The sequence below is a fragment of the Pelobates fuscus genome, chromosome 9, assembly GCF_036172605.1.
Source record: "Pelobates fuscus isolate aPelFus1 chromosome 9, aPelFus1.pri, whole genome shotgun sequence".
NCBI lineage: Eukaryota > Metazoa > Chordata > Amphibia > Anura > Pelobatidae > Pelobates > Pelobates fuscus.
Window position 1 is genome coordinate 166,222,155 of NC_086325.1, and position 21,019 is coordinate 166,243,173.

The 21,019-nt window shown below is 46.9% G+C and overlaps 1 protein-coding gene across 3 annotated transcripts in view; it reads right to left on the reverse strand.

The window, feature by feature from the left end:
• The window catches only part of PNPLA7 (patatin like phospholipase domain containing 7), a 150,924-nt gene extending 145,141 nt beyond the window's left edge, over positions 1-5,783 (reverse strand). The window contains exons 1-3 of one of the 3 annotated variants that reach the window (XM_063433003.1): positions 5,725-5,763; positions 1,802-1,863; positions 653-681 (exon numbers count right to left, since the gene is read on the reverse strand). In XM_063433003.1, coding sequence (XP_063289073.1) covers positions 653-679 — 27 coding nt within the window. In that variant the 5' untranslated portion in view covers positions 680-681; positions 1,802-1,863; positions 5,725-5,763. Of the gene's footprint in view, positions 1-652; positions 682-1,801; positions 1,864-5,681; positions 5,701-5,724 lie in introns of those variants that run through there. The other 2 variants (XM_063433004.1, XM_063433005.1) reach the window with 2 other exon arrangements.
• Positions 5,784-21,019: the final 15,236 nt, after the last annotated feature.

Here is a 21,019-nt window from a genome sequence, read left to right on the forward strand (position 1 = left end):
ACAGTGAGAAGAGAGCAGTCAGTAAGTGCAAAACTCAATAAATGTTTATGAAATTCATCAATGACACTAGAACTAAATGTAACCTAACCTACACCTCAATAACAATGAAACATGTTACATGTGCTTTATCATTTATAAAGGTTATCCTAGGCAGGAGCACCAGTGAAAACCAGTAGAATACCCAGAACTGCTCAGTACTTAGCACCATTTTGGCTGCGCTATACGGGAGGGGGGCGAGGGAACTGCATCATGCTGTGCAGATATTTGATCGGCAGCAATTGGAAGAGGAAAGGAGGAAAATACCACAAGATAGTACATTAATAACCTGAATTCTGAGAGAAAGTTAACCCCTCAAACAACAGTGACGACAAACACAAGGCCAGAGCAATAATGGAGCAGCTTGAGCATGGGTCTGGATACCTTTACAGTGTGAGATAGATATGAATTAGATCTGTCTGGGTCTAATCTAAGTATTTGGACAAAGACTGACTATCCTAGAATGAAAGTGGCTAATTGCCATAATATACTCTCTGACACGTATTCACCTCCAGTTCAAATCCAAGTCATTGTCCAAACGCTACTGGACACTGGACACTATTATAAAGCCCCAAGCCTGCAATAATAAAGTTATAACACATGCAAGACATGTTACCTCCATGCAGCTGTTATTTTCAGCCATATCTGCATTAAGAAAACAAAAAGACAATTATGATCACATTAGCAAAATATTATAGATATGCTACAAGCAGACATTTATAAAAAACAAAAAAATTTGATATATCTCTTCTTTAAATGTTTTATTCAATTATGTAAAGAATTAATGGTTCCCCTTTGGACGAAATCCACAGAGAGCTGAGAAGAGAGGGCTGGAAAGATAAGAATGTCAGATAATCGGTCTGGGAGATCCTGGCTCCTTCTGACAGCAGGAGGACTATCTCCCAAAGATGGTGAGATACAAGCCTTCATGCGTGCAGCGGGCGGGGGGCACCATGTGGGTACAGGACTGGAAGCATGAAGTTGTGCAGTCTAACTAACCCCTATTTTAAAGTTAGGATGCTAGCTGTGTGTATAAAGTATGCAATTTACAGGAACACTCCAAGCACCATCACCACTACAGGTAAACAAAAAACAGTATATAAAAAAAAAATAAAAAAAAAAATACTTATTTGCTTGTTTTATTTCTCATGTTTTTGTGCATTTAAATCATTTGCATTGCCTTGATTTTGGTAGAGGGGAATATAAAAACTGATGTGAACGCTTGTTCAGGTAAGTGATCATTAAAACTGAATGCCACTAGTTTAGCTGACGAATTAAGTGTTATGTGCAAGATATGTTTGAATAATAAAAGGTACAAAGTTGCAGGGACATTTTTTTGTATTTACGTTATTTTCTAGAGTGCAATTTATTTTTTACAAATGTTTGTGAAAACCAAGGCTGTGTTTAGTTAGTATATATAAGGCAATAAAATGCAGAAATTAGCCTTTATCTCACGATGGAACAAAAGACAGTGCAAAAAATTAAAAAAAGGGAACCTGAAAGATTAATGTACTCGGAAAACAAATTACGCAACTACAGAGCTAGAGAACTGTTTAAATTCAACAAGCCACACGTCAAACCACCACGGACACAGAAAAACAGCGGACAATGAACAATACAATAAGAGGGTTTTTACTGAACTGTGCCTAGGTGACAGATATTGGCAAAATGACGGTCAGATATGTGTATGTGCAGGATAGGAAATTAAAGAAGGGGATTCTGATCTGTGACAGTGGCACTACCCACACTAGAACAGGTAACCTACCTCTCTGGGGGACGACATGAGTGGAGCTTACAGGCCACACAACAGTAAGATGAAATCCAGAGCTAGTAGCCAGAGAGCAGGAAGAGAGTGCGCAACAGAGACAGAAAGAGGTTAGAAGCGAGTTAGGGTCAAACACAGCGACATATAGACACTAAAACCAGCAGCACTCACCGTTCTGTTACTGTGAGCTAAACATAATGTGAGGAAACAACAACGTTGCAAAATTAAAGCCACAGTAGCGGATTGGAAGAAATTCTTCAATTAGACCACTTTGGACTAAATGTTGTAACTTTGTGGTCAACTCATCACAATTCACAGTTAAGTGAATAAAGACTCGACTGGTTTTCTATTTTGGGGATAGAAATGGACTGGATCAGTTCAGCCAATAAAACTCCATGAAATTAAAATTCCCATTCATTTCTGCGTATCCCAAGGATCACCTGTAAACGCTACTGGCTGGTAGGAAAGAAATTCACCCCGGACAGAATGGGTAATGATTGGCGAGTACTTTACACCTCGTAATACTAGGAAAGCACTGTAAACCCCCACGCCGATAAAAACTCCAACTAAATGAAGTCGTTATGGGGCTTCTTACCATTCGGAGTTAAAGGGACACTATAGTCACCTGAACAACTTCAGCTTAATAAAGTTGTTCAGGTGAGAACTATAGCTCCCTGCAGCCTTTCTCATGTAAACACTGCATTTTCTAAGAAAATACAGTGTTTACATTGAAAGCTAGGAACACCTCCCGTTGCAGTCACTCAGAATGCCACCAGAGGGACTTCTGAGTTGGAGGCATAATATGCTTCCATCCACTCAGATCTGCTGTCAGCAGAGCACAGGGCAGCACTGTGCACAGCATCCTGTGATTCAGTATCTCCTCCCTCTGCATGCAGACACTGAACTTTCCTCATAGAGATTCATTGATTCAATTAATCTCTATGAGGAGATGCTGATTGGCCAGGGCTGTGTTTGAATCATGCTGGCTCTGCCCCTGATCTGCCTCTTTGTCAGTCTCAGCCAATACTATGAGGAAGCATTGTGATTGGATCAGGCTACCACTTCTGATGATGTCAGCAGTCTGCTTGTTTTTCTGAGTCTAACAGCATGCAGATTTACAGCTTCAGGCTTGAATACAGTAAAATTTTGCTATATTTATGGAGGCATGAGGGACCCAGGGAGGCTAGGTATACATGTATGTGCTCCTGACCCTATAGTGATCCTTTAAACATTTTAACCCCAGAGTTGTGTCCCCAGACACCCGTCCACTTCGCCTCTTCTCTAATTCCTGCATCAGATCAGAAAGGATTGGTTTATGCGCCAGTGATAATCTGGCCCTTCCAGCGTGCCAGCTGCCATTATTGGAAAATTGTGCTTGCATGGAGTTGAAAGCTGTGGATGCCCTGCTCAGTAGCCATATAATGCCTGTAAAGTGCCGTCCGATATTTGGAAATAACCAGGGTCCCTTGATAATGTCAGCCAGGGAGGCGGAGCAGCCACAGCGACACCAGCGCTGCCCAGCGTGTAAAGGGAAACACGATAGCATTGGAAACTTGCTAAAGTAATCCTTTAACATGAAAATCTAATTTAATCAATGTGAAAGTCAAATGGCCAAAGATGTAAGATTTGAAGATATAATGAAGAGATAATATATTAGGTTCAATCTCTGGAGCGACTAGCCTGCTTCAGCGTAAAAAAAAAAAAAAAAGATACAGTTATCATTATATTCTCCACCTGCAGACTACTTTCCCTATGATGCACAGCCAGCCAACATGAAAAGGGTTAATATGATCAGAGACTAAAGCAGTTTGCAAGAGATTATATATTGTGTAGATATACTAAGAGTGACTGTACAGAGAAACTAATATCAAGCAATGCTCTTTAACCTCTATAAGAAAACAATAGGAATTTCCATCCAGTGACCCGTGCCAGTTTCTATCCTGGCATCGATTGCCAGCTAGTCTGAGTCCGCTGCTGTGTAAATAGATTAAATAGCAGCACTGGGAACCTGTCAAGAGCAGCAAAGGGCATGGCTGATTAAAAGGGTACAGCTGGCCGAGACCTGCCAGGGGTGTTCGTATGTGCATGGGTAGGCAGGTTTTGGCACTCCAGATGGCAATCTGACACAGGGGCACATTGCACAATTCCACGGCATTTCCAGCAGAACCGTCACTTGTCTAGCCAATCAGTAAAACATTCATAAATCGCCTATTATTATAATTATAACTTGTATTAATCGTTACAATGTATATTAAAGACTTAGCAAGTGACGTCACATTCATTGCTGGCACAGCCGGGACACAAAATGAAAACCAGAAGATCAGAGACATTGTTTGAGCTTATCTTATTCCATTATCTATGTTAAGGGGCGATATAAACATCTATAACGATGGTTGACAGGGACCCAGGATGGACTCGCCAAGTGACAGGATAGATCTGTGAATTTCTACTATTCATTAATCTATCAGAGCTCACAAAAACACACATATTAGATTAGTAAACAGAATTGTATAAATCCCGGGAAATGACAGGTACTCTTTAAATTCTCTGCTTAAACCAGAAACAGAACGAAGCAGAGATCCAGCTGAATTTGCAAATTTATACAGACCTGACACACATAGGTAGGATATTGTCACACATCTCTCTGTGTATATGTAATTGTGTAAGCAGTTGTGTATATCTAGTAGTGTATACAGTGGTGTGCATGCAGCTGTGGAGACCGCGGTGTGCATGCAGCTGTGGAGACAGCGGTGTGCATGCAGCTGTGGAGACAGCGGTGTGCATGCAGCTGTGGAGGCCGCGGTGTGCATGCAGCTGTGGAGGCCGCGGTGTGCATGCAGCTGTGGAGGCCGCGGTGTGCATGCAGCTGTGGAGGCCGCGGTGTGTATGCAGCTGTGGAGGCCGCGGTGTGTATGCAGCTGTGGAGGCCGCGGTGTGTATGCAGCTGTGGAGGCAGCGGTGTGTATGCAGCTGTGGAGGCAGCGGTGTGTATGCAGCTGTGGAGGCAGCGGTGTGTATGCAGCTGTGGAGACCGCGGTGTGTATGCAGCTGTGGAGACCGCGGTGTGTATGCAGCTGTGGAGACCGCGGTGTGTATGCAGCTGTGGAGACCGCGGTGTGTATGCAGCTGTGGAGACCGCGGTGTGTATGCAGCTGTGGAGACCGCGGTGTGTATGCAGCTGTGGAGACCGCGGTGTGTATGCAGCTGTGGAGACCGCGGTGTGTATGCAGCTGTGGAGACAGCGGTGTGTATGCAGCTGTGGAGACAGCGGTGTGTATGCAGCTGTGGAGACAGCGGTGTGTATGCAGCTGTGGAGACAGCGGTGTGTATGCAGCTGTGGAGACAGCGGTGTGTATGCAGCTGTGGAGACAGCGGTGTGTATGCAGCTGTGGAGACAGCGGTGTGTATGCAGCTGTGGAGACAGCGGTGTGTATGCAGCTGTGGAGACAGCGGTGTGTATGCAGCTGTGGAGACAGCGGTGTGTATGTAGCTGTGGAGACAGCGGTGTGTATGCAGCTGTGGAGACAGCGGTGTGTATGTAGCTGTGGAGACCGCGGTGTGTATGCAGCTGTGGAGACAGCGGTGTGTATGCAGCTGTGGAGACAGCGGTGTGTATGTAGCTGTGGAGACCGGGCTGGGCCTGCAGCTGTGGAGACAGCGGTGTGTATGTAGTTATGTGCATACAGTGGTGAATATCTAATTAGGTACACAGCGGTCTATATATCTGGTGATATACAGGGTATAATGTAATATATAATGGGGTATAAGGTAAAAATTAATGGGGTATAAATGATATATAAATATAATGAATAATAAACTGATATAAGGGGCTATGCAGTGACTTACAGAGTATAAAGAAATGACTGATATCTAAACCTACCTATAGAAATATCATAATAATAATAAAGCCAGGGGTCACTCACTGCCTGCTCCTCTTGTGTCCCAGCAGCCTCTCTGTCTGTTTCTCAGCCCCCCTCCACCTGACAGCTGCGTCACGTGATCTCTGACACCTCTAGCCGCCCATTGGCTGCCTGACTACCAATTCCGACCAATTACAAGCTGGCTACTGTCCAGGTGGAACGCACACATACCGGAAACAACATGGCGTCTGTGTGATACTGGGAGGAGGGGGAGGGAGTTAGGAAGAACACTGTATATTAGGGATACTCTCTGTATAAGGTACACAGGCTGATACTGGGAGCAGGGGGAGGGAGTTAGGAAGAACACTGTATATTAGGGATACTCTCTGTATAAGGTACACAGGCTGATACTGGGAGCAGGGGGGGGGAGTTAGGAAGAACACTGTATATTAGGGATACTCTCTGTATAAGGTACACAGGCTGATACTGGGAGCAGGGGGGTGGAGTTAGGAAGAACACTGTATATTAGGGATACTCTCTGTATAAGGTACACAGGCTGGTACTGGGAGCAGGGGGGTGGAGTTAGGAAGAACACTGTATATTAGGGATACTCTCTGTATAAGGTACACAGGCTGATACTGGGAGCAGGGGGGTGGAGTTAGGAAGAACACTGTATATTAGGGATACTCTCTGTATAAGGTACACAGGCTGATACTGGGAGCAGGGGGAGGGAGTTAGAAAGAACACTGTATATTAGGGATACTCTCTGTATAAGGTACACAGGCTGATACTGGGAACAGGGGGAGGGAGTTAGGAAGAACACTGTATATTAGGGATACTCTCTGTATAAGGTACACAGGCTGATACTGGGAACAGGGGGAGGGAGTTAGGAAGAACACTGTATATTAGGGATACTCTCTGTATAAGGTACACAGGCTGATACTGGGAGCAGGGGGAGGGAGTTAGAAAGAACACTGTATATTAGGGATACTCTCTGTATAAGGTACACAGGCTGATACTGGGAGCAGGGGGAGGGAGTTAGGAAGAACACTGTATATTAGGGATACTCTGTATAAGGTACACAGGCTGATACTGGGAGCAGGGGGAGGGAGTTAGGAAGAACACTGTATATTAGGGATACTCTCTGTATAAGGTACACATGCTGATACTGGGAACAGGGGGAGGGAGTTAGGAAGAACACTGTATATTAGGGATACTCTCTGTATAAGGTACACAGGCTGATACTGGGAACAGGGGGAGGGAGTTAGGAAGAACACTGTATATTAGGGATACTCTCTGTATAAGGTACACAGGCTGATACTGGGAGCAGGGGGAGGGAGTTAGGAAGAACACTGTATATTAGGGATACTCTCTGTATAAGGTACACAGGCTAATACTGGGAGCAGGGGGGGGGAGTTAGGAAGAACACTGTATATTAGGGATACTCTCTGTATAAGGTACACAGGCTGATACTGGGAGCAGGGGGGTGGAGTTAGGAAGAACACTGTATATTAGGGATACTCTCTGTATAAGGTACACAGGCTGGTACTGGGAGCAGGGGGGTGGAGTTAGGAAGAACACTGTATATTAGGGATACTCTCTGTATAAGGTACACAGGCTGATACTGGGAGCAGGGGGAGGGAGTTAGAAAGAACACTGTATATTAGGGATACTCTCTGTATAAGGTACACAGGCTGATACTGGGAACAGGGGGAGGGAGTTAGGAAGAACACTGTATATTAGGGATACTCTCTGTATAAGGTACACAGGCTGATACTGGGAACAGGGGGAGGGAGTTAGGAAGAACACTGTATATTAGGGATACTCTCTGTATAAGGTACACAGGCTGATACTGGGAGCAGGGGGAGGGAGTTAGAAAGAACACTGTATATTAGGGATACTCTCTGTATAAGGTACACAGGCTGATACTGGGAGCAGGGGGAGGGAGTTAGGAAGAACACTGTATATTAGGGATACTCTGTATAAGGTACACAGGCTGATACTGGGAGCAGGGGGAGGGAGTTAGGAAGAACACTGTATATTAGGGATACTCTCTGTATAAGGTACACATGCTGATACTGGGAACAGGGGGAGGGAGTTAGGAAGAACACTGTATATTAGGGATACTCTCTGTATAAGGTACACAGGCTGATACTGGGAACAGGGGGAGGGAGTTAGGAAGAACACTGTATATTAGGGATACTCTCTGTATAAGGTACACAGGCTGATACTGGGAGCAGGGGGAGGGAGTTAGAAAGAACACTGTATATTAGGGATACTCTCTGTATAAGGTACACAGGCTGATACTGGGAACAGGGGGAGGGAGTTAGGAAGAACACTGTATATTAGGGATACTCTCTGTATAAGGTACACAGGCTGATACTGGGAACAGGGGGAGGGAGTTAGGAAGAACACTGTATATTAGGGATACTCTCTGTATAAGGTACACAGGCTGATACTGGGAGCAGGGGGAGGGAGTTAGAAAGAACACTGTATATTAGGGATACTCTCTGTATAAGGTACACAGGCTGATACTGGGAGCAGGGGGAGGGAGTTAGGAAGAACACTGTATATTAGGGATACTCTGTATAAGGTACACAGGCTGATACTGGGAGCAGGGGGAGGGAGTTAGGAAGAACACTGTATATTAGGGATACTCTCTGTATAAGGTACACAGGCTGATACTGGGAGCAGGGGGAGGGAGTTAGGAAGAACACTGTATATTAGGGATACTCTCTGTATAAGGTACACAGGCTGATACTGGGAGCAGGGGGGGGGAGTTAGGAAGAACACTGTATATTAGGGATACTCTCTGTATAAGGTACACAGGCTGATACTGGGAACAGGGGGAGGGAGTTAGGAAGAACACTGTATATTAGGGATACTCTCTGTATAAGGTACACAGGCTGATACTGGGAACAGGGGGAGGGAGTTAGGAAGAACACTGTATATTAGGGATACTCTCTGTATAAGGTACACAGGCTGATACTGGGAGCAGGGGGAGGGAGTTAGAAAGAACACTGTATATTAGGGATACTCTCTGTATAAGGTACACAGGCTGATACTGGGAGCAGGGGGAGGGAGTTAGGAAGAACACTGTATATTAGGGATACTCTGTATAAGGTACACAGGCTGATACTGGGAGCAGGGGGAGGGAGTTAGGAAGAACACTGTATATTAGGGATACTCTCTGTATAAGGTACACAGGCTGATACTGGGAGCAGGGGGAGGGAGTTAGGAAGAACACTGTATATTAGGGATACTCTCTGTATAAGGTACACAGGCTGATACTGGGAGCAGGGGGAGGGAGTTAGGAAGAACACTGTATATTAGGGATACTCTGTATAAGGTACACAGGCTGATACTGGGAGCAGGGGGAGGGAGTTAGGAAGAACACTGTATATTAGGGATACTCTCTGTATAAGGTACACAGGCTGATACTGGGAGCAGGGGGGGGGGAGTTAGGAAGAACACTGTATATTAGGGATACTCTCTGTATAAGGTACACAGGCTGATACTGGGAGCAGGGGGAGGGAGTTAGGAAGAACACTGTATATTAGGGATACTCTCTGTATAAGGTACACAGGCTAATACTGGGAGCAGGGGAGGGGAGTTAGGAAGAACACTGTATATTAGGGATACTCTCTGTATAAGGTACACAGGCTGATAATGGGAGCAGGGGGAGGGAGTTAGGAAGAACACTGTATATTAGGGATACTCTCTGTATAAGGTACACAGGCTGATACTGGGAGCAGGGGGAGGGAGTTAGGAAGAACACTGTATATTAGGGGATACTCTCTGTATAAGGTACACAGGCTGATACTGGGAGCAGGGGGATGGAGTTAGTAAGAACACTGTATATTAGGGATACTCTCTGTATAAGGTACACAGGCTGATACTGGGAGCAGGGGGAGGGAGTTAGGAAGAACACTGTATATTAGGGATACTCTCTGTATAAGGTACACAGGCTGATACTGGGAGCAGGGGGAGGGAGTTAGTAAGAACACTGTATATTAGGGATACTCTCTGTATAAGGTACACAGGCTGATACTGGGAGCAGGGGGAGGGAGTTAGGAAGAACACTGTATATTAGGGATTCTCTCTGTATAAGGTACACAGACTGATACTGGGAGCAGGGGGAGGGAGTTAGGAAGAACACTGTATATTAGGGGATACTCTCTGTATAAGATACACAGACTGATATTGGGAGCAGGGGGAGGGAGTTAGGAAGAACACTGTATATTAGGGATACTCTCTGTATAAGGTACACAGGCTGATACTGGGAGCAGGGGGGGGAGTTAGGAAGAACACTGTATATTAGGGATACTCTCTGTATAAGGTACACAGGCTGATACTGGGAGCAGGGGGGGAGTTAGGAAGAACACTGTATATTAGGGATACTCTCTGTATAAGGTACACAGGCTGATACTGGGAGCAGGGGGGGGAGTTAGGAAGAACACTGTATATTAGGGATACTCTCTGTATAAGGTACACAGGCTGATACTGGGAGCAGGGAGGGAGTTAGGAAGAACACTGTATATTAGGGATACTCTCTGTATAAGGTACACAGGCTGATACTGGGAGCAGGGGGAGGGAGTTAGGAAGAACACTGTATATTAGGGATACTCTCTGTATAAGGTACACAGGCTGATACTGGGAGCAGGGGGAGGGAGTTAGGAAGAACACTGTATATTAGGGATACTCTCTGTATAAGGTACACAGGCTGATACTGGGAGCAGGGGGAGGGAGTTAGGAAGAACACTGTATATTAGGGATACTCTCTGTATAAGGTACACAGGCTGATACTGGGAGCAGGGGGAGGGAGTTAGGTAGAACACTGTATATTAGGGGATACTCTCTGTATAAGGTACACAGGCTGATACTGGGAGCAGGGGGAGGGAGTTAGGAAGAACACTGTATATTAGGGATACTCTCTGTATAAGGTACACAGGCTGATACTGGGAGCAGGGGGGAGTTAGGAAGAACACTGTACATTAGGGATACTCTCTGTATAAGGTACAAAGGCTGATACTGGGAGCAGGGGGGGGAGTTAGGAAGAACACCGTATATTAGGGATTCTCTCTGTATAAGGTACACAGGCTGATACTGGGAGCAGGGGGTGGGGGGTTAGGAAGAACACTGTATATTAGGGATACTCTCTGTATAAGGTACACAGGCTGATACTGGGAGCAGGGGGGGAGTTAGGAAGAACACTGTATATTAGGGATACTCTCTGTATAAGGTACACAGGCTGATACTGGGAGCAGGGGGAGGGAGTTAGGAAGAACACTGTATATTAGGGATACTCTCTGTATAAGGTACACAGGCTGATACTGGGAGCAGGGGGAGGGAGTTAGGAAGAACACTGTATATTAGGGATACTCTCTGTATAAGGTACACAGGCTGATACTGGGAGCAGGGGGAGGGAGTTAGGAAGAACACTGTATATTAGGGATACTCTCTGTATAAGGTACACAGGCTGATACTGGGAGCAGGGGGGAGGGAGTTGGGAAGAACACTGTATATTAGGGATACTCTCTGTATAAGGTACACAGACTGGTACTGGGAGCAGGGGGAGGGGCGTTAGGAAGAACACTGTATATTAGGGATACTCTCTGTATAAGGTACACATGCTGATACTGGGAGCAGGGGGGAGTTAGGAAGAACACCGTATATTAGGGATTCTCTCTGTATAAGGTACACAGGCTGATACTGGGAGCAGGGGGAGGGAGTTAGGAAGAACACTGTATATTAGGGATACTCTCTGTATAAGGTACACAGGCTGATACTGGGAACAGGGGGAGGGAGTTAGGAAGAACACTGTATATTAGGGATACTCTCTGTATAAGGTACACAGGCTGATACTGGGAGCAGGGGGATGGAGTTAGGAAGAACACTGTAAATTAGGGATACTCTCTGTATAAGGTACACAGGCTGGTACTGGGAGCAGGGGGGTGGAGTTAGGAAGAACACTGTATATTAGGGATACTCTCTGTATAAGGTACACAGGCTGATACTAGGAGCAGGGGGAGGGAGTTAGGAAGAACACTGTATATTAGGGATTCTCTCTGTATAAGGTACACAGACTGATACTGGGAGCAGGGGGAGGGAGTTAGGAAGAACACTGTATATTAGGGGATACTCTCTGTATAAGATACACAGACTGATATTGGGAGCAGGGGGAGGGAGTTAGGAAGAACACTGTATATTAGGGATACTCTCTGTATAAGGTACACAGGCTGATACTGGGAGCAGGGGGGGGAGTTAGGAAGAACACTGTATATTAGGGATACTCTCTGTATAAGGTACACAGGCTGATACTGGGAGCAGGGGGGGGAGTTAGGAAGAACACTGTATATTAGGGATACTCTCTGTATAAGGTACACAGGCTGATACTGGGAGCAGGGGGGGGAGTTAGGAAGAACACTGTATATTAGGGATACTCTCTGTATAAGGTACACAGGCTGATACTGGGAGCAGGGAGGGAGTTAGGAAGAACACTGTATATTAGGGATACTCTCTGTATAAGGTACACAGGCTGATACTGGGAGCAGGGGGAGGGAGTTAGGAAGAACACTGTATATTAGGGATACTCTCTGTATAAGGTACACAGGCTGATACTGGGAGCAGGGGGAGGGAGTTAGGAAGAACACTGTATATTAGGGATACTCTCTGTATAAGGTACACAGGCTGATACTGGGAGCAGGGGGAGGGAGTTAGGAAGAACACTGTATATTAGGGATACTCTCTGTATAAGGTACACAGGCTGATACTGGGAGCAGGGGGAGGGAGTTAGGTAGAACACTGTATATTAGGGGATACTCTCTGTATAAGGTACACAGGCTGATACTGGGAGCAGGGGGAGGGAGTTAGGAAGAACACTGTATATTAGGGATACTCTCTGTATAAGGTACACAGGCTGATACTGGGAGCAGGGGGGGAGTTAGGAAGAACACTGTACATTAGGGATACTCTCTGTATAAGGTACAAAGGCTGATACTGGGAGCAGGGGGGGGAGTTAGGAAGAACACCGTATATTAGGGATTCTCTCTGTATAAGGTACACAGGCTGATACTGGGAGCAGGGGGGGGGTTAGGAAGAACACTGTATATTAGGGATACTCTCTGTATAAGGTACACAGGCTGATACTGGGAGCAGGGGGGGAGTTAGGAAGAACACTGTATATTAGGGATACTCTCTGTATAAGGTACACAGGCTGATACTGGGAGCAGGGGGAGGGAGTTAGGAAGAACACTGTATATTAGGGATACTCTCTGTATAAGGTACACAGGCTGATACTGGGAGCAGGGGGAGGGAGTTAGGAAGAACACTGTATATTAGGGATACTCTCTGTATAAGGTACACAGGCTGATACTGGGAGCAGGGGGAGGGAGTTAGGAAGAACACTGTATATTAGGGATACTCTCTGTATAAGGTACACAGGCTGATACTGGGAGCAGGGGGGAGGGAGCTGGGAAGAACACTGTATATTAGGGATACTCTCTGTATAAGGTACACAGACTGGTACTGGGAGCAGGGGGAGGGGCGTTAGGAAGAACACTGTATATTAGGGATACTCTCTGTATAAGGTACACATGCTGATACTGGGAGCAGGGGGGAGTTAGGAAGAACACCGTATATTAGGGATTCTCTCTGTATAAGGTACACAGGCTGATACTGGGAGCAGGGGGAGGGAGTTAGGAAGAACACTGTATATTAGGGATACTCTCTGTATAAGGTACACAGGCTGATACTGGGAACAGGGGGAGGGAGTTAGGAAGAACACTGTATATTAGGGATACTCTCTGTATAAGGTACACAGGCTGATACTGGGAGCAGGGGGATGGAGTTAGGAAGAACACTGTATATTAGGGATACTCTCTGTATAAGGTACACAGGCTGGTACTGGGAGCAGGGGGTGGAGTTAGGAAGAACACTGTATATTAGGGATACTCTCTGTATAAGGTACACAGGCTGATACTAGGAGCAGGGGGAGGGAGTTAGGAAGAACACTGTATATTAGGGATACTCTCTGTATAAGGTACACAGGCTGATACTGGGAGCAGGGGGAGGGAGTTAGGAAGAACACTGTATATTAGGGATACTCTCTGTATAAGGTACACAGGCTGATACTGGGAGCAGGGGGAGGGGAGTTAGGAAGAACACTGTATATTAGGGATTCTCTCTCTGTATAAGGTACACAGGCTGATACTGGGAGCAGGGGGAGGGAGTTAGGAAGAACACTGTATATTAGGGATACTCTCTGTATAAGGTACACAGGCTGATACTGGGAGCAGGGGGAGGGAGTTAGGAAGAACACTGTATATTAGGGATTCTCTCTGTATAAGGTACACAGGCTGATACTGGGAGCAGGGGGGGGGAGTTAGGAAGAACACTGTATATTAGGGATACTCTCTGTATAAGATACACAGGCTGATACTGGGAGCAGGGGGGGAGTTAGGTAGAACACTGTATATTAGGGATACTCTCTGTATAAGGTACACAGGCTGATACTGGGAGCAGGGGGAGGGAGTTAGTAAGAACACTGTATATTAGGGATACTCTCTGTATAAGGTACACAGGCTGATACTGGGAGCAGGGGGAGGGAGTTAGGAAGAACACTGTATAATAGGGATACTCTCTGTATAAGGTACACAGACTGATACTGGGAGCAGGGGGAGGGAGTTAGGAAGAACACTGTATATTAGGGATACTCTCTGTATAAGGTACACAGGCTGATACTGGGAGCAGGGGGGGGAGTTAGGAAGAACACTGTATATTAGGGATACTCTCTGTATAAGGTACACAGGCTGATACTGGGAGCAGGGAGGGAGTTAGGAAGAACACTGTATATTAGGGGATACTCTCTGTATAAGGTACACAGGCTGATACTGGGAGCAGGGAGGGAGTTAGGAAGAACACTGTATATTAGGGGATACTCTCTGTATAAGGTACACAGGCTGATACTGGGAGCAGGGGGAGGGAGTTAGGAAGAACACTGTATATTAGGGATACTCTCTGTATAAGGTACACAGGCTGATACTGGGAGCAGGGGGAGGGAGTTAGGAAGAACACTGTATATTAGGGATGCTCTCTGTATAAGGTACACAGGCTGATACTGGGAGCAGGGGGGGAGTTAGGTAGAACACTGTATATTAGGGACACTCTGTATAACACAGGCTGATACTGGGAGCAGGGGGAGGGGAGTTAGGAAGAACACTGTATATTAGGGATGCTCTCTGTATAAGGTACACAGGCTGATACTGGGAGCAGGGGGAGGGAGTTAGGAAGAACACTGTATATTAGGGATACTCTCTGTATAAGGTACACAGGCTGATACTGGGAGCAGGGGGAGGGAGTTAGGAAGAACACTGTATATTAGGGATACTCTCTGTATAAGGTACACAGGCTGATACTGGGAGCAGGGGGAGGGAGTTAGGAAGAACACTGTATATTAGGGATACTCTCTGTATAAGGTACACAGGCTGATACTGGGAGCAGGGAGAGGGAGTTAGGAAGAACACTGTATATTAGGGATACTCTCTGTATAAGGTACACAGGCTGATACTGGGAGAGGGGGGGAGTTAGGAAGAACACTGTATATTAGGGGATACTCTCTGTATAAGGTACACAGGCTGATACTGGGAGCAGGGGGAGGGAGTTAGGAAGAACACTGTATATTAGGGATACTCTCTGTATAAGGTACACAGGCTGATACTGGGAGCAGGGGGGGGAGTTAGGAAGAACACTGTATATTAGGGATACTCTCTGTATAAGGTACACAGGCTGATACTGGGAGGAGGGGGAGGGAGTTAGGAAGAACACTGTATATTAGGGATACTCTCTGTATAAGGAACACAGGCTGATACTGGGAGCAGGGGGAGGGAGTTAGGAAGAACACTGTATATTAGGGATGCTCTCTGTATAAGGTACACAGGCTGATACTGGGAGCGGGGGGGAGTTAGGTAGAACACTGTATATTAGGGACACTCTGTATAACACAGGCTGATACTGGGAGCAGGGGGAGGGGAGTTAGGAAGAACACTGTATATTAGGGATGCTCTCTGTATAAGGTACACAGACTGATACTAGGAGCAGGGGGAGGGGAGTTAGGAAGAACACTGTATATTAGGGATACTCTCTGTATAAGGTACACAGGCTGATACTAGGAGCAGGGGGAGGGGAGTTAGGAAGAACACTGTATATTAGGGATACTCTCTGTATAAGGTACACAGACTTATACTGGGAGGGGGAGAGTTAGGAAGAACACTGTATATTAGGGATACTCTGTATAAGGTACACAGGCTGATACTGGGAGCAGGGGGAGGGAGATAGGAAGAACACTGTATATTAGGGATACTCTCTGTATAAGGTACACAGGCTGATACTGGGAGCAGGGAGGGGAGTTAGGAAGAACACTGTATATTAGGGATACTCTCTGTATAAGGTACACAGACTGATACTGGGAGCAGGGGGAGGGGAGTTAGGAAGAACACTGTATATTATGGATACTCTCTGTATAAGGTACACAGGCTGATACTGGGAGCAGGGGGAGGGGAGTTAGGAAGAACACTGTATATTAGGGATACCGACCACGCACCGGCGGCCATCTTGGATTCACTTTTAGCCCAGCGGTGTTTGGTCGTCGAGTGCCTGGATCTGAAATCGGCTACTCAACGGCACGAACACCGCTGGATTTCCAGACCGTTCGGGAACACCGGACTTTCGCTCAAACTATGTGTAACGGACCGTTTCGCTCACAAGTGGGATAAAAACCGTTTAGGCGATAATCCCCTTTTCCATAGACCAGCAGCTACTGCAAGCACCAATCTCCCGAACTGCAAACTGCATGAATTCACCAACTTCCGAACTGGAAACACACGAACCCTGGAATCAGCCGAACAGGAAAAGCATACAATCCGCTTACACTCCTGGCAGTCAGCATACAATCCAATTCCCCCAAAAACGAGACGACACATCGGTTTGAGGGTCAAGCAGAATCTGGTTTACTGAGGGCTACCTGCCCAGTATTTATGCAGTTCTCCCACTTGGTGGACACTCCCCTAAGGGACCAAATGGGAGACTGAAACAGCAGACAGACATGTATCACTTTAGGACATACAGCCACAATACTTTCCCACAATGCATCCTGGCTTCCTCCTCTCTGTCCTGGAGATAATTAGAGAAGTAATTCAATTATCTCCCAGGACAAAGGCAAAACTCCATTACACACGTGGGGACACAAAACAGACTATCACTTTAAAATACTTAAAGACACATTTTATACATAAAACACAGACATGTCACATATCCCCAGATAGCTCAGGTCTGAGTGCACATTATTAGGTGAATGGCACTCAGACCACACAAATACATAGTTACATAGCTGAAAAGAGACTTGCGTCCATCAAGTTCAGCCTTCCTCACATATGTTTTTTGTCTGTTGATCCAAAAGAAGGCAAAAATAAAACCTAGTTTGAAGCACTTCCAATTTTGCAACAAGCTAGGAAAAAAATTCCTTCTTGACCCCAGAATGGCAGTCAGATTTATCCTTGGATCAAGCAGTTTTTACCCTACATTGAAAGATTATATCCTTGAATATTCTGTTTTTGCAAGTATGCATCTAGTAGCTGTTTGAACATCTGTATGGACTCTGATAAAACCACTTCTTCAGGCAGAGAATTCCACATCCTGATTGTTCTTACAGTAAAAAAAACCTTTCCTTTGCCTTAGACGAAATCTTCTTTCTTCTAGTCTAAACGCATGGCCTCGTGTCCTATGTAAAGTCCGGTTTGTGAATAGAGTTCCACACAATGGTTTGTATTGGCCTCGAATATATTTGTATAATGTTATCATATACCCTCTCAGGCGACGTTTTTCTAAACTAAATAGGTTTAAATTTGTTAACCTTTCTTCATAGCTGATATGTTCCATTCCTTTTATTAATTTTGTAGCCCGCCTCTGCACTTTTTCTAGTGCCATAATATCCTTCTTTAGAACAGGTGCCCAAAATTGCACAGCATATTCAATGTGTGGTCTTACCAGTGATTTATAAAGAGGCAAAATTATATTCTCGTCCCGAGAATGAATGCCCTTTTTCATGCATGACAATACCCTACTGGCCTTGGCCACTGCTGATTGACATTGCACATTGTTGCATAGTTTGTTGTCTATAACAATTCCCAAGTCCTTTTCGTGTGTTGTTATCCCTAATTCGCTTCCATTAAGGGTATACGTTGCTTGTGTATTCTTTACAGTTTAATACGGTTTAATTGCAATGGAGTTAAAGTCTTTAATGGAGTTAAAGTCTTTAATTACACGAATTGGCTCCATGGCATTGCTATCTGGGTTAACATTCACATAAAATAAACTACCGAATTTACATGCATTCGGTTAAATATATACGAATTAGAACCAGGGGGCTGGAGGTTCAGCGGTGCCTGCACGTAAAAGTGTCTGGGTTTGGTGCATGAAAGCCAGGCAGACAAGCGCTGGCTGCCCGGGGAGCTCCAGAACACCGCCATCTAGCGGCCGCTAAGTGTAACCGCGGCCACCCAGTAACAATCAATTAAGCTGCGGTTAACCGCAGCTTCAGGGAGGTAAATTGGCAGCACACTCCAGCTCCTGGGTGGCCAATTAACGGCGCCGGCCGGCTTCCCACGGCTCTGGGGAGGTTGCAAACTGGCTGTTTGTTCGGTAGATGGAATCTACCGAACGGCTGTGCAGAAAGGGAGAAATAAATCCTTCTGCACAGTGAAATTAACTCTTTAGCTGCCGGTCCATAATCTAAAGGCAGCAGGCGGGCAACCAGGCTCCTCCAGTTCACAGTGGCGAGGTTGGCTTCGCCACACTTCTCCCCTTTACCAATTACCAACAGGGTACCTGACCTCCTGCCGGTCAGTGCCCTGGTTAGTCCAGCAACCCACCCACAAAGCAGAAACAGCAGTACAGCCCACCCACAATAACTGGTTACTACACCTGGGTAGAGGAGAACTTTGTCCAGGTCCAGGTGTCTCACCACGGCTGTGTTGGGGACTGGTAGTCTGCCTTGGTGGGTTGCTGAGTGGGCAGAGACCAGCGGTACTCTGTGTAACGGACCGTTTCAGCATAAAAGGGGAAAAATCAGTTTAGGCGATAATCCCCTTTTCTAGAGACAGGCACAGCTACTGCAGAACACCAAACTCCCGATCTGGATACGAAATAACACTCCGAACTGGAACAGCTGAACAAGAAAAGCATACAATCCGCTTACACTCTTGGCAGTCAGCTTACAATCCAATTCCCCCCAAGAACGAGACGACACTTCATTTTGAGGGTTAAGCAGGAACTCAGGACTGGGACACCCAGTCTGGCTTTTATTACAAACAAGTACATACAGGACACTCCCAGGGGGAGGATGAAATTAACCAATCACAGGGATGTACCTCCCACACATTTCCTCCCCTTAGATTAGCACTTAATATAATTATACCGTACACCCTTTTTCCCAATTCCTGGATGTACCCCAAATACATATGCTACACCTCCAAAACAGGTATCCCCTGATAGCCCTTATTCAGGGGGACAACATATTCAAGAATCAGGTCATTCGGATGAATGGTTCGGGAGATATGAGGTTTCGCCACACTCTGCCCTGGTGCCAGTACTACCGCGGAAGTAGCCTGGTTGGAGCCTGGTTGTGGGAGGGAGAGACCGACTGTCTCCCCTCTGGCTACACTGCTCTGTGGCTGGGGGACAGGACCGACCGTCCCTACCCCTTGGGCTGTAAGTGCAGAGACTACGGTCCCATCTGCACAGTTGCGGGACTTAACATCTCCCCTTGGTGGGTTAGGCTGCCGCTGTAGAGAGGGTGTAACAAGCTCCTCTTTCTGGACTGTCAACTGCCGCTGGGGAGAGGGGTTAACAGGTTCCTCTCCCTGACACTCTCTGCTGGTGGAGAGGGGGACCAGCTGTCTCCCCTTTCATTATTTTGTCCTGCTGCTGGGGTGTGAGACTGACGGTCTCTGCTCCCTGCAGGACACACTGCCGCTGGGGAGGAAGGATGACACCTTCAGCTCCCTGGGGTACACAATGCCGCTGGGGAGGAAGGATTGCACCCTCAGCTCCCTGGGACCCACACTGCCGCTGGGGAGGAAGGATTGCACCCTCAGCTCCCTGGGGTACACACTGCCGCTGGGGAGGAAGGACAACACCTTCGGCTCCCTGGGTTACACACTGCCGCTGGGGAGGACGGACGACACCATCAGCTCCCTGGGACTTACTCTGCCGCTGGGGAGGAAGGACGGTACCTTCCGCTCCCTGGGATACACACTGCCGCTGGGGAGGAAGGACGGCACCTTCAGCTCCCTGGGATACACACTGCCGCTGGGGAGGAAGGACGGCACCTTCATCTCCCTGGGATACACACTGCCGCTGGGGAGGAAGGACGGCACCTTCTGCTCCCTGGGACTCACACTGCCGCTGGGGAGGACGGACGACACCATCAGCTCCCTGGGGTACACACTGCCGCTGGGGAGGAAGGATTGCACCTTCGGCTCCCTTGGATACAATCTGCCGCTGGGGAGGAAGGACGGCACCTTCAGCTCCCTGGGCTTACTCTGCTGCTGGGGAGGAAGGACTGTACCTTCAGCTCCCTGGGATACACACTGCCACTGGGGATCCTCACAGGACCAGTCTAGGAGATCTGCTACCTCGGGTACCGCTGGTTGCTGTTGGGAAGGAGGACCGGTTGTCTCTTCCCGGGCCTCATTGATGAGTCGCAGGTAATCCCCCTCCAGGTTCCATTCCTTGGCGACCAGATACTGTAGGTCTGCCTCGAGGTCAATAGCGCTAGGGAGACCCAGCATGTCTTCTCGGTCGTAACACAGGTCCCAAAAACGAGAGTCGGTAGCTTTCCCAAAGTCCTCATCGTCAATATGATCCCAAAATCGGCCAAGGCCAGTGTAATCTCCGCCTTCTGGGAACTCATACTCTGCCATCTCGGGGACACACTGAGCTGCGTACCATTGTATCGCCTGGTATGCGTCGTCTAGCGCCAGTTCTGCATATACTAAAATCTCGAGTCTAGTCACCCACGCTTCTTCGGTCTGTTTTCTCAGGAGGGGCATCCGCTCTGCCATTCGAGCCAGGATTCGCTGCCTTCTGCTGCGGCGCCGATCCCCTCGCAAATACTGTACTTCCTCTAGGGCTTTGTCCCAAACCTGGCTCTGACAGCCTCTCTGTACATCAACATGTCCTCCTCTGAGACTGCTCCAGACCCCAGGACATAATAGTTCTCTCTATCTTGAAACTTCTCCTCCATTTTCTGAGTTCCTTTGTAGATAGGGTCGCTGTACGGGTACTAGCGTTGCCCTCAATT